Source organism: Pristis pectinata, chromosome 2 (assembly GCF_009764475.1).
Source record: "Pristis pectinata isolate sPriPec2 chromosome 2, sPriPec2.1.pri, whole genome shotgun sequence".
NCBI lineage: Eukaryota > Metazoa > Chordata > Chondrichthyes > Rhinopristiformes > Pristidae > Pristis > Pristis pectinata.
Genome location: NC_067406.1, coordinates 4,707,717 through 4,722,510, shown reverse-complemented (window position 1 = coordinate 4,722,510; position 14,794 = coordinate 4,707,717). Strand labels below are relative to the sequence as shown.

Below are 14,794 nucleotides of genomic sequence, written 5' to 3'. Positions count from 1 at the left end.
TTATTTCACAATTATTGTATTATTGCAAACTACTCACAATTTCTTGAATTGATACTCTGTTACTCCATTCAGCACGTCTTGTTCCTTGTTATCTCTTATTTCCCATTCATACTGATTTTATGTGGTTCTTTTTTTAATGTCATCCTCTGTTATCAAAGCTTCCCCCTCCTTTTTCTGTACAGATATTAAAGAGGCCTGGTGGGGTTGATGGGGAAAAACTATTCTGCTAGTTGGAGAGTCTAGGACTGTGAGGAATGATCTGTGCATGAGAGCTAAGCTTTTCAGGAATGGTTATGAAACACTTTGATGGCAGAGTGTGGTAGAAGTGTCATCGATTAACTTCAAATCTGAGATTTTTTTTTGTTAATCTGAGATATTAAGATCTGAGATATTAAGAGATATGGGCAAAAGGCTAGAGTTAGGTTAGACTTTAGTCTTTACGTTGATTGAATGAATGCGCTTGAGAGCACAAATAGCCTACTCCTGTGCCGAAGTTCCATTTTGTCTTTGCATTCTAAACATTGAGTCCCCTGGAGTATTTAAATCCCTAACTTGGTCACAGAGATGCCACGTCTCTGTAATGACTAAGATCAAATGCACTTATCCCTGTTTATCTATGCACCTTCTTGCATATGCTTTGTGGCATTCACATTTGCAACCTTTGATTTTAATCTTTGGTTGTTGTTCACTAATGTGCCATTCACCTTAAACAGATTGACCCTCCCTGTCACAGTCCGCTTGGCATTGTCTGAACTGCCATCCCTTGTTGCAAATTTTTGCAGTTTTTCCCCTGACTTCTCAATAGCTGCACGACCCCCATCTCCACATCACGTATTCCACCTCTTTAAAGTCCTTTGTACTGTTCTAGTTATGATTTGCCAAGACCCTGGTCCCAGCTGGGGCATTAGAATGAAGAACTGTCCACCAGCCATTTCCCAGTTGCTGGGGACACCATTTCTTCCCAGCTCAAATACCATTGCTGCCACTGACCAACTGCCACCCCTTGTGCCTTCACCCTACCCCCCAAGAGATCTTAATACAAGCACCAGTATCAGATAAAGAACATGCACTCTAAACTTAAGATGTCAGGGGATTATAGAGCCACTTAAGGTTGCAGCGATTTGAAACTTTAAACAAAAGCCAAAATTGTAAATAGTTGTTTTGTACGCAGGGAAAAATGTCTTCTCATTAAAATCAGCGGCAATCCGGTGTCATTTAGACTTTAATACCCCTTTTGTTCAGGCTGTGTTTTTTTTTGTCAAAAACGGCTACAGTTTGTCTTTTGCAATTCAATGGAAGCAGGAAATACTTGTGAAAATTCGCAATCTTTTTTGTGGAGCACACTCTGTGTTTTAAAGGCACAGAATGGAGTCACTGGAGATGCTGATGCAATCGCTGCTACTGTATTGCTGTTCATTTGAATACCATGTTTTAAGAACAGGAAAAGACCATTTGGTCCACAGGTCTGTCTTCCATTCATAGATTAACTCCACATAACTATCTTCATAGTGTCGTAGACACTCGACAGGGAAACAGGCCCTCAGAAAGTTGGCATGTCCCCTTTGACCATGACCAATTTCCATAGATGCACCATAGAAAGTATCCTATCCGCATGCATCACGGCTTGGTACGACAACTGCTCTGCCCGGGACCGCAAGAAACTGCAGAGAGTTGCTCAGCACTTCACGGAGAGCAGCCTCCCCTCTGGGAAAGGGAATCAAAAACTAGAGGGCATAGGTTTAAGGTGAGAGGGGAAAGATATAAAAAGGAACTTGAGGGGCAACTTCTTCACACAGAGGGTGGTGGGTATATGGAGCGAGCTGCCAGACGCAGTGGTTGAGGCAGGTACAGCAACATTTAAAAGACAGTTGGACGGATAGGATATATGGATACAAGAGGGCATGGCTTTAAAGTAATGGGTGGGAAGTTCAAGGGAGATATCAGAGGGAGATTTGTTACCCAGAGAGTGGTTGGGGCATGGAATGCGCTGCCTGGGGTGGTGGTGGAGGCAGGTACATTGGTCAAATTCAAGAGATTACTAGATAAGCATATGGAGGAATTTAAAATAGAGGGATATGTGGGAGGAAGGGGTTAGATAGTCTGAGGCGAGGTTTAAAGGGCGGCACAACATGGTGGGCCGAAGGGCCTGTATTGTGCTGTTCTATGAAAGGTTTAGAGGGATATGGACCAAACATGGACGTGGAACTAGCTTAGATGGGCACCTTGGCTGGCATGGACGAGTTGGGCCAAAGGGCCTGTTTCTGCGCTGATTTTGCTCTCTGACTACTAGCCAGAACACTGGGAATACCCCTGCCTTCATTCAAAATAATGACAAGAGACCAGATGTCTCGGTTTAAGGTCTCACCTAAGGAAATAGTACTGGAAGTATTACTCTGGACTATGAGCTTTAGAGCGATAAAGATGCATACAGCCAAGCCGTTAGACAGGATGAAGATATTTTTTGAGCATCAGGCTGCGTTCTGTATCGTTTTGCCTGATGGGATGGTTGAAGCATATTGGTATTGGTATTGGTTTATTATTGTCACTTGTACCGAGGTACAGTGAAAAACTTGTCTTACAAACCGATCGTACAGGTCAATTCATTACACAGTGCAGTTACATTGAGTTAATACAGAGTGCATTGATGTATTACAGGTAAAAACAATAACAGTACAGAGTAAAGTATCACAGCTACAGAGGAAGTGCAGTGCAATAAGGTGCAAGGTCACAACAAGGTAGATGGTGAGGTCAGAGTCCATCTCATCGTATAAGGGAACCGTTCAATAGTCCTATCACAGTGGTGTAGGAGCTGTCCTTAAGTCTGGTGGTACGTGCCCTCAGGCTCCTGTATCTTCTATCTGATGGAAGAGGAGAGAAGAGAGAATGTCCCGGGTGGGTGAGGTCTTTGATGATGCTGGCTGCTACACCAAGACAATGAGAGGTAAAGACAGAGTCCAAGGAGGGGAGGCTGGTGTCCGTGATGCGCTGGGCTGTGTCCACAACTCTCTGCAGCTTCTTGCGGTCCTGGGCAGAGCAGTTGCCGTACCAAGCCGTGATACACCCAGATAGGATGCTTTCTATGGTGCATCGGTTGCATTGAGTTAGTACAGAGTGCATTGAGGTAGTACAGGCAAAAACAATAACAGTACAGAGTAAAGTGTCACAGCTACAGAGAAAGTGCAGTGCAATGAGGCGCAAGGTCACAACAAGGTAGATCGTGAGGTCAGAGTCCATCATATCCAGCAGTCGCTTTCGAAAGGGAATTACATAAATACTGGGGGTGGGGTGTGAGGAGGTAGTGTACATGCCTTTGGGAAGTGGGACTATTTGGATAGCCTGCATGGGCGAAATAGTCTTCTCCTGTGTTATAACCTTTGCAATTCCGAAAATATCTCCTCTTATCTTTTTACATGTGGAGATGTCAAGTAATCGGTCTCTACCATAAATGGTAGAAGGCTCGACACAGCAGTCGGGGAGAAGGAAGTTCCTGGAGAATGGGGCACTCCCTTCTAAACGGGTTGACCATTGTGTGGATGTGAGACTCAGTTAAAGGTGTCTGGCTTCCAACAACAAATCTGCTTTTGTCAGTCCTTAAAAATGTGTTCACGCGCTCCGGACTCCAACACACATCCCCTTCTCTTCTGTTTCATTTCTCCAGGGTGCCCAAGATACATTTGAGAACTACTACAGGAAACAAAGGAAGAAACAGGCTCGTTTAGTACTTCAACCCCCTTCCAACATGGTAGGAATAATCTCCCCTTTCATTTCCATTAAGTAAAGAGCATTTTAACCTTGATGAAACAGTATTGCCTTTTGTTTTTGCTTTGAGCTACTGTGCATGCTAGTGTACGACCCTCTCGTTTTCTTAATTCTTTATTTTTGTTAGTCCTTTATTGTCCTAACTCAAAATGCTTGTCTTGTTGCAGCATGAAACGTTAGACGGCTACAGGAGGTATTTTAATCAAATTGTTGGGTGAGTGTGTTTTACATGCAAAAGAAAAAAAAAAGTTTTGCTGGTGCTATGTTCTCGCTATTTGCATTCTGGAATGTCGAACCTTAGATAACAATTTAAGCTTATTTTTGGATGAGAAGATTTTTTGCCACCAGGTCGTTCTTCCAGTGGTGGTCCTTGTGCACCTTTCATTTTCACTCTGACTTCCTCTCACCTCTTGGTGCTCATACCTCCTTGTGGCTGCACCTTCCTTCCATGTCCCTGGTTTCGCTCTCTATTTCCTGCCTTGTCTCACCTCTCTGGTCTGAGATTGGACCTCCTCTGCTTTTCTCTTTCCTTTTCTCCACGTTCCTCCCCTCGCCTCGTTTTCCTCTCTTCTCCTTGTCCCTAATTCCCCTCTTATTCTTCTCTCTTCATCCATTCTCCTGTAGGCATCTCCGTAAAACTCTGGTTGGGCCACAGTTAGAGTATTGCGTGCAATGTTGGTCACCTCACTGCAGGAAGGATGTCGAGGCTTTAGAGAGGGTGCAGAGAAGGTTTACCAGGATGCCGCCTGGATTAGAGGGCATGTGCTATCAGGAGAGGCTGGACAAACTTGGGCTCTTTTCTCTGGAGAGGCGGAGGCTGAGGGGTGATCTGTTGGAAGTGTATAAAATTATGAGGGGCACAGACAGGGTGGACAAGCAATATCTTTTCCCCATTATTGAACGATCCAATACCAGAGGGCATGCATTTAAGGTGAGAGGAGGTAGGTTCAGAACAGATGTGAGGGGTATTTTTTTTACTGAGAGAGTGGTGGATGCCTGGAATGCGTTGCCTGATAGGGTAGTGGAGGCAAATTCATTGGGGGCTTTTAAGAGGGGCTTGGATGGGCTCATGAATGAGAGGAAAATGGAGGGACATAGGATTTCTGCAGGTAGAAGGGAATAGCTATGTCAGCACAGCATTGTGGGCCGAAGGGCCTGTTCTGTGCTGTACTGTTCTATGTTCTATGTTCACCCTTTGCCCCTCATTTGTTTTCTCTTTCTTTGCTCTTCCTTTCCTCTCAGTCCCATTTTACCCTCCCTGCCCTTTCCATGTCTTCTCCCCATCTCACTCTCTCCCACTCACCCTGTCCTCAGCTTTGCTTCATCCTCTCTTTTACCCTCTCGCCCTTCTGCTTTGCTCTGAGTTCTACCCTCGCTTTTGCATGTCTTCCATTTCAGCCTCGCTCTCTTTCACCCCCCCCCCCTCCCCCCGAACCACCTTGTTTACCCGTGCCTCGCTCTCTTTCACCCTGGGTCACCCTCTTGTAACCCTAACTTGTTCACCCGTCTCACCCTCTTCTCTCTTCAACCCCTACCTCACCGTCTCCTCCACCCCACCTCGCCCTCTCTTTTACACCCACTTCACCTAGTCCTCCACCTGTTCCCTCACCTTGCCCTCTCTTCCCCCCTCATCTTGTCCTATCTCACCCCCTCTGCTGCTCCCACCTGGCTCTCTCAGCCCCAACTTGCCCTTTTTTTGACTTTCCCTGCCCCTCCCCTCCCTGCCTTGTCCTGTTTCCTCATCTACTCCACACCCGCACCCTCTTCTCCTCATCTCAAGTCCTGTCCCTTCTGCTTTGGACCTTCCCTACCTCAGCCTTGCCCGCACCTGATCATGGGACAATTTCAGGAAAGGTTGAGCTTGCACTTTGCTGGAGTAATCGTTGTCTGAGATTGGACCTCCTCTGCTTTTCTCTTTGCTTTTCTCCACGTCCCTCCCCTCGCCTCGTTTTCCTCTCTTCTCCTGTCCTTTTTCTCATTTCTTCTCCTCCCTTTCCCCTCTTATTCCCCGCGCTCTCTTCATCCACTCTCCTCACCCTTTGCCCCTCCTTTTACACTACCTTTCCCTTTAACCCTCCCCCCCCCCGTTCCTTTAACCTCCCTTCCTGTCCCTTAAGCCCCCCCCTTAAATCCCCTTCAGGTCCCGTTAGCCCTCCCATCCCGTTAACCCTTCCTACTCCCTTTCTAACCCCTCCCTCCTGTCCCTTAATCCCCCCTTATTCCTTTAACTCCCTGTCCTATCCCTTTAATCCTCCATCCCTTAAACCCCCTCCGTCCCTTCAACCTCCCCTGCTGTCTCCTTGATGCACCTTGTCCCTTGCCCCATACCTTTAAGCCTTCCTCCTCCTCTAACCCTTCTGCACCTCTCTGTTACCCCTTTTCTCCCCTCCTTTTAATCCCCTTCTCTTTGCCTTTTCCTCCCCTACATCATGGATCTCTCTGTAACTGTATCGTTGTGGGCAGTGACTCTGCAAGAAATGCAAGACACTGAGTCCAAAAACTTCTTTTGAAACGATCTACTTAAAAAACAAGAAACCGCAAGTAAACTGTGGCTCCTGCCCCTCACCTTAGGGTAAACTAAGTCAGGAACCAATGTGTTTAGTTTTACTCGCGTTGCTCTAATCCTTCCTGTGGAATCTGTGACAACCGAGGGTGTGATTTTACTGCGACTAGTTTTGCTTCCAGTTCTCTGACCCGCTGTGATTCTTCCTTCAGTTTCTTCGTCGTTGAAGATCACATATTGCACACCACCCAGGGTCTGGTGAACAGAGCGTACATTGATCAGCTGTGGGAGCTGGCTGTGTCCAAAACTATGTCAGCACTCCGCACTCATTCAGTAAGTATGGCTGTCAATCTGCCTCCACTCCTGCCCTGCCTCCTAGAGTTGCTTCTGACCAATGTCTCAAAGAACTACAGATGTTAACAAGTTCAGTAATAGAATATAGTTCAGCACCGATCTTAATATTTTTAATAAACTGTTTCTGCTCCTTTCTGGTATTGGTATTGGTGTTGGTATTGGTTTATTATTGTCACTTGTACCGAGGTACAGTGAAAAGCTTGTCTTACAAACTGATCGTACAGGTCAATTCATTACACAGTGCAGTTACATTGAGTTAGTACAGAGTGCATTGATGTAGTACAGGTAAGAACAGTAACAGTACAGAGTGAAGTGTCACAGCTACAGAGAAAGTGCAGTGCAATAAGGTGCAAGGTCACAACATGCTAGATCGTGAGATCATAGTCCATCTCATCGTATAAGGGAACCATTCAATAGTCTTATCGCAGTGGGGTAGAAGCTGTCCCTAAGTCTGGTGGTACGTGCCCTCAGGCACCTGTATCTTCTGCCCAATGGGAGAGGAGAGAAGAGAGAAGAGAGAATGACCCGGGTGGGTGGGTCTTTGATTATGCTGGCTGCTTCACCAAGACAGCGAGAGGTAAAGACAGAGTCCAAGGAGGGGAGGCTGGTGTCCATGATGCGCTGGGCTGTGTCCACAACTCTCTGCAGTTTCTTGCGGTCCTGGGCAGAGCAGTTGCCGTAGGATGCTTTCTATGGTGCATCGGTAAAAGCTGGTGAGAGTCAGTTGAGGTTCATCTTCCCCCAACCTCTCTGGCTTTCTGACTTCCACTCTCTCTCGCTGGCTGACTGTAGTCTCTGTCTCTCAATTGCAGAGCCTTAAATCGCACTGCCTGCAGCTCTTTCAAAATCTATCTCATTACGAACTTGCACCTTCTTCTCTGCCTGGACTGCACCTTCTCTGTAACTGTAACAGTTTATTCTTCATTCTGTTACTGCTTTTCCCTTGTACTACCTCAATGTACTGATATGATGAAATGATCTGTATAGACAATATGCAAGGCAAGTTTTTCACTCTACCTCGGTAGATGTGACAATAATAAACTAATTTACCGGTTTACCACTTTCTCACCAAACCCCTCCAATTTGCTGCCTCCTTCCCCACATTTAATACCCTGCGGTTCAAAATCCAGCTCTTCATTTGTGCCTGAACTTCTATCTCATTTAGCAACTCCTCAACAAATTAATCAGAATCAGGTTTATTATCACTAACATGTGTTGTGAAATTTGTTGTTTTGTGGCAGCAGTACAGTGCAAGACATAAAAAAGTCACGATAAGTCACCAAAATAAATAAAATAGTGCAAAAGAGGAATAATGAGGTAGTGTTCATCGACCATTCAGAAATCTGATGATGGAGGGGAAGAAGCTGTTTCATAAAATGTTGAGTGTGGGTCTTCAGGCTCCTGTAGCTCCTCCCTGATGGTAGTAACAAGAAGAGGGCATGTCCCGGATGGTGAGGGTCCTTAGTGATGGATGCCGCCTTCTCGAGGCACCACCTCTTGAAGATGTCCTCGATGGTGGGGAGGGTTGTGCCCGTGATGGAGCTGGCTGAGTCTACAACCCTCTGCAGCCTCTTGCAATCTTGCGTCCATGTCTGCGAGCAGCAAGGCACAGACAACATTCAGGCAAAAAATGACATCTGTGCCACAAAAGTGCCAAGTGTTGACAATCTCCAACATCCAGTGACAGTACTTTTGGCAAGTCCCCTGCTATCAGTATCCAGGGAGGTCACCATTGACCAGAAACTCAACTGGACCAGCCATGTATGCACTCAGTCTTTTACCCCGGGTTTGGGAAATCAAGAACAGGAGGGCTTAAGTTTAGGGTGAGTGGGGAAAGGTTGAATAGGAACCTGAGGGGCAACTTTTTTTAAACAGAAGATAAGATATCTCTATTAGTCACATGTACATCAAAACACACAGTGAAATGCATCTTTTGTGCTTTTCTGGGGGCAGCTCACAAGTGTCACCACGCTTCCGGCACCAACATAGCATGCCCACAACTTCCTAACCTGTATGTCTTTGGAATATGAGAGGAAACCAGAGCACCCAGAGGAAACCCACACAGACACAGGGAGAATGTACAAACAGACAGTGGCCGGAATTGACCCCGAGTCGCTGGCGCTGTAATAGCGTTACGCTAACTGCTACACTACCATGCTTGCCCTAGTGGTACATATATTGAATGAACTGCCAGAGGAAGTGGTTGAGACAGGTACAATAACAACTTTTAAAAGGCAGTTGGACAGGTACATGGATAGGAAAGGTTTAGAGGGATATGGACCAAACACAGGCAAATGGGACAAGCTTGGATGGGGCATCTTGGTTGGCATGGACCAGTTGGGCTGAAGGGCCTGTATCCATGCTGTATTGCTCTATGACTCTGATGAACTGAGCTAGTCCCATTTGCATGCATTTCCTTTCCCAGTTGCTGTGCACTGTGATTTCTTACCACCCAAGGTAAATTAATTTCTTTCCTGCAATAGAATAATTTATTCCCTCCCTAGCCCCCAGTGCCCCGTTTACTGAATCCTCACTTCATTCCCTATTAACTGGTGCTCTCTCCTTAATTTACCAGAATCCACCCTCATCCCCCAGTCCCCACATTCTCCAATGACTGCTGCTCACCCTCATCTAATTTTCAACTGCATATTATCATGCCCTCCTCCATCCTTCTACATGCTCATACACTTCCCAAAATAAATTTTCTGTCCCACTTGCGCTGCTCTGTAGCAGAGTCGGGGGCTCAGTGCAACTCATCACGGGCACATCCCTCCCCACCATCGGGAGTATCTACAGGAGGCACTGCCTCAAGAAGGCAACATCCATCATCAAAGATCCCCACCATCCGGGCCATGCCGTCTTCTCACAGCTACCATCAGGCAGGAGGTACAGAAGCCTGAAGCCCCACACCACCAGGTTCAGGAACAGCTACTTCCCTTCAACCATTCGCTTATTGAACCAACCTGCACAACCCTAATCACTGCCTCAGTATAGCAACACTATGGCCACTTTGCACTACAGTTGACTTTTTTTGAGTTCTAACTGTGTTCTTTCTTGTAAAAATTGTGTATAATTTATGTTTAATTTATGATCTTTCTGTGAATGTTGTGTCTCTGATGCTGTGTGCCTGTGATGCTGCTGCAAGTAAGCTTTTCATTGCACCTGTGCAGATATGTACTTGTGCGTCTGACAATAAACTCGACTTTGACTTTGACTTTGACTTTGACTTTGATTTCGATCTCTCCATCCGCCTTATGTTTTGCTTCCCTTCCCTAATTTTGTTGCTTCCATGCAGGTTCTGTATTCATTATATAAGGAAGAACCGAAGACTGAGGCAGATACTAGTCTAATATTTATTAGATTAGTATCTGCTTCAGTCTTAGGTTCTTCAAAATATTGTGTTGCATTTTGAACCTGTCTGGTATTGAACACTTATTTTTTTGTTCTTCCCCCTCAGTCGTACTGCTCTGACCCGAACTTGGTCCTGGATTTGAAGAACCTCCTGGTACTCTTTGCAGACACTCTGCAGGTAACAGATAATTGTTCACCATAACTGGAGTTTGGATCAGCCTTGTTTGTAAGCTAATTTAAGAGGTATTAACCGTGTTAAGTAAACCAATGGAAGGATTTAGTTAACGCTGTTAACACTCACGCTATCATTGTGTACATTCTACCCAATTACAGGCTCGTACATCTCTGAGGGAAGGTTCTGCAATAGTATTCTCTGAAGCTAAAGGGAATGGAAAAATAAGCTTCATCCTCTCATTTCCTCTGCTAAGTCTTGCTCTCCAAAGGCACTTCACTGCTCCTTTCATTCTGAGCAGCAGACAAATATTCCAGTGGCACAATTTGATGATTCTGTTAAGATTTCTCCATTCATAAATAAGATTGCAACATGGAACATAGTAGAGTACAGCACAGGAACAGGCCCTTCGGCCCACAATGTCTGGACTGAACATGATAGCGAATTAAACTAAATCCCTTCTGCCTGCACATGATCCATATCCCTCCATTCCCTGCACATTCATGTGTCTATGTGTAATTATTCATTTATTTCCTGCAATAGAATAATTTATTCTCTCTCTAGCCCCCAGTGCCCCATTTAGTGAATGTGTTTACTCTGGACATTTGCTCTGGAGTTCTGCTGCTTAAAGCACTTACGTTTGTTTTACAGGGTTATGGTTTCCCTGTAAATCAGTACTTTGACATGCTGCTAGAGATCAGAGATCAGTATGGAGAAATTCTGCTCAAGAAATGGTCTGGCGTCTTCAGGTAAGAACAATTGTATTTGTGCTTGAGAAAATATTGATACAATAAGTGGTGCACAGGGTTTGCACACTGCCACGTGATTACTTCTGTCTTCAATCCAACTTGGACACTACCAGCTCAGACATAATGAGCCGATGGCTGTCTTCTGTGTCACAAAATTTCTATGATTCTATCGGTCGTGTAGCGGTTAGCGTAACGCTATTACAGCGCCAGCGACCCGGGTTCAATTCCCGCCACTGTCTGTAAGGAGTTTGTACGTTCTCCCTGTTTCTGCGTGTGTTTCCAAAGACGTACAGGTTAGGAAGTTGTGGACATGCTTTCTCGGCGCTGAAAGCGTGGCGACACTTGCGGGCTGCCCCCCAGAACACTCTACGCAAAAGATGCATTTCACTGTGTGTTTCGATGTACATGCGACTAATAAAGATCTTAATATTGTTGCAAGACATCGTTGCTGAGTGTGTGAAAGTGTCCCTCTCATGCCCAACAGATTCCTCGTGAAATGTGTTTGGGTAGTTTCCCTCCAGTTCCTTACTCTCGCCATCTGAGCAAGCTGAGAGAGCTCGGAATCATTAATGCACACTCGTGCGTTTCTCATATTGTTCTTATGATACAGAAAGAGGCAATTTAGTGAAAAGTCAAAGTGGAGTTTACTGTCATCTGCACAAGTCCATGTGTGCACAGGTGCAATGAAAAACTTACTTGCAGCAGCATCACAGGCACAGAGCATCAGATAAGCAGCATTCACAAGAAAAGCATAAATTAAACATAAATTATATGTAATTTTTACAAGAAAAAAACACAATTAGAACAAAAAAGTCTATTTTAGTGCAAAGTGATTAGAGTGGTCATTGTGTCCACTTGCTCTCTGTGCAATCCAATCAATTCCATTTCTCCTTATAATTTTCCAGCAACCTATTCTGTCTCACATGCCCATCAACTCCACCCCGATTCTCATACCATCCACCACACCCATGGGCAGCTTGCAGTGGTCAATTAACCTAACAAACTGCAGGTCACTGGGACATGGGAGGAAACCGGAGCACCCAGGGGAAACTCCACGTGGTCGCAGGGAGAACGTGCAAACTCCACGCAGACAGCACCTGAGGTCAGGATTGAACCCAGGTTGTTGGAACTGTGAGGCACTACCCGCTGCACCACTGTGCTGTCCTGGATCCCATTCACAGTTTAAGAATAACAGAGAGCCAGGCTTCCCTGGGTCTATTAGATAAGATATCTTTAATAGGCACATGTACATCGAAACACACAGTGAAATGCATCTTTTGTGCAGAGTGTTCTGGGGGCAGCCCGCAAGTGTCGCCACGCTTCTGGTGCCAACATGGCACGCCCACAACTTCCTAACCCGTACGTCTTTGGAATGTGGGAGGAAACTGGAGCACCTGGAGGAAACCCATGCAGACACATGGAGAACGTACAAACTCCTTACAGACAGCGGCCTGAATTGAACCCAGGTCGCTGGCGCTGTAATACCACTACACTCCCGAGCCTGCCCACACTACTGTGCCCGCGACTGGGCCCCAAGGCATGGATGAGGCCTGATGGGAGTTCTATCCATACACTGTGGAAGAAAAGGGTGCTTGATTTGAAATACTTGGAATTTTAGCCCCTGCTGCACTTAAGCTGCTCGATTATGCTGAACGGCCTGCAAAATCAGTAAGGCTTTACGAGCGTTCTTGCATGACATGACAAGACCTGTCTCTCAGCCTGCAGAGTGGCTGGAAGCAGCCTTGCATTGCTCAGTCTATGGGTCAGGTTGAAGAGATAAAGGATGCATTATTTGGCTCTGAAAGTACCTCATTAACTCAGGTTCCACTTCAGTAGCGTGCTTGGCTGCTTCTGACTGATACATTCCTTTTTTTTAGAGGAAGAAGTTATTTGTAATTGTGTGTCAAATTGCTTCCTTTTTTGACTCCTTTTGTGGGCCATGTATCTTGGAGAGCCGGCCAGATTTATCCCGCTTGTCACAGAGTTGTACAGGATGAGAACAGACCCTTTGACCCAACTCGCCCATGCCGACCTGTGTTAGTCCCATTTCCCCGCCTTTGGCCCATATCCCTCTAAACATTTCCTATCCATTACCTGTCCAAATGTCTTTTAAACATTGTAATTGTAACCACCTCGACCTCTTTTTCTGGCAGCTCATTCCATTTACCCACTACCTTTAAACCTTTCTCCTCTCACAAACTTATTCCCTCTAGTTTTAGACTTCCCGACCCTGGGAGAAAGACTGTGACCCTTATCTATGCCCCTCATGATTCTATAAACTTATATAAGCTAACCCTATAAAATAATCCTATAGGAAGGATATCAGTAAGATTGAAAGAGTGCAGAGAAGATTTACTAGAATGTTGCCGGGTCTTCAGGAGTTGAGTTACAGGGAAAGATTGAACAGGTTAGGAATTTATTCCTTGGAGTGTAGAAGAATGAGGGGAGATTTGATAGAGGTTTACAAAATTATGAGGGGTATGGACAGAGTAAATGCGAGTAGGCTCTTTCCACCTAGATTAGGAAAGATAAGTACGAGAGGACGTGGCTTTAGGGTGAAAGGGGAAAGGCTTAGGGGGAATATTAGGGGGAACTTCCTCACTCAGAGAATGGTGGGAGTGTGGAACGGGCTGCCATCTGACGTGGTAAATGCGGGCTCACTCTTAAGTTTTAAGAATAAATTGGATAGGTACAAGGACGGGAGAGGTCTGGAGAGTTATGGACTGGGTGCAGGTCAATGGGACTAGCAGAATAAAGATTTGGCACAGACTAGAAGGGCCGAATGGCCTGTTTTCTGTGCTGTAGTGTTCTATGGTTCTAACCCCTCAGCCTCTTTCACTTCAGGGAAAACAGTCCCAGCCTATCTAGTCTCACCTTATAACTCAAGCCCTCCGGTCCTGGCAATCTGCCTGTGAATCTTTTCTGTGCCCTCTCCAGCTTAATCACATCCTTCCCATAGTGTGGTGACCAGAAATACACAAAATATTCCAGATGTGGTCTCACCAATGTTACATAGAACATAGAACAGTACAGCACAGAACAAGCTCTTTGGCCCACAATGTTACGCCGACATAGCTATTCCCTCCTACCTACAGAATGCCCATATCCCTCTATTTTCCTCTCATTCATGTGCCTGCCCAAGCCCCTCTTAAAAGCCCCCAATGAATTTGCCTCCACCACCCTATCAGGCAACGCATTCCAGGCATCCGCCACTCTCTCAGTAAAAAACGTACCTCTCACGTCTGTTCTGAACCTACCCCCTCTCACCTTAAATGTATGCCCTTGTACATGCAATGTTATGTACAACTGCAGCATGATGTCCCAACTCTTGTACTCAGCGCTCCAACCCATGAAGGCAAGCATGCCACATGCTTTCTTCATCATCCCCATCTACCTATGTCACCACTTTCAGGGTACTGGGGAAGGGTTCCCCAATCACCTTAAAATCATGCCCCTTCGTGTTCGCCTTTTTCGCCCTGGGAAAATGTCTCCGACTGTCCATTCGATCTATGCCTCTTATCATCTTGTAGACCTCTATCAAGTCACCACTCATCCTCCTCCTCTCCAAAGAGAAAAGCCCTAGCTTGCTCAACCTATCCTCATAAGACATGCTCTCCAACCCCGGCAGCATCCTGGCAAATCTCCTCTGCACCCACTCTAAAGCTTCCACATCCTTCCTATAATGAGGCGACCAGAACTGAACAGAATACTCCAAGTGCGGTCTCACCAGAGTTCTATAGAGCTGCAACATCACCTTGTGGCTCTTGAACTCAGTACCCCGACTAATGAAGGCCAACACTCCATACGCCTTCTTAACAACCCTATCGACCTGCGCGGCATCCTTGAGGGATCTATGGACGTGGACCCCAAGATCCCTCTGTTCCTTCACACTGATCATCAGGTGCT

At 45.9% G+C, this 14,794-nt stretch overlaps 1 protein-coding gene across 3 annotated transcripts in view; it reads left to right on the top strand.

Moving 5' to 3' along the window:
- The window catches only part of exoc6b (exocyst complex component 6B), a 742,224-nt gene that overhangs the window by 391,758 nt on the left and 335,672 nt on the right, over positions 1-14,794 (top strand). For all 3 annotated transcript variants that reach the window (XM_052038528.1, XM_052038519.1, XM_052038535.1), the window contains 5 exons: positions 3,659-3,742; positions 3,927-3,973; positions 6,475-6,595; positions 10,074-10,145; positions 10,791-10,888. In XM_052038528.1, coding sequence (XP_051894488.1) covers positions 3,659-3,742; positions 3,927-3,973; positions 6,475-6,595; positions 10,074-10,145; positions 10,791-10,888 — 422 coding nt within the window. The remainder of the gene's footprint in view (positions 1-3,658; positions 3,743-3,926; positions 3,974-6,474; positions 6,596-10,073; positions 10,146-10,790; positions 10,889-14,794) is intronic.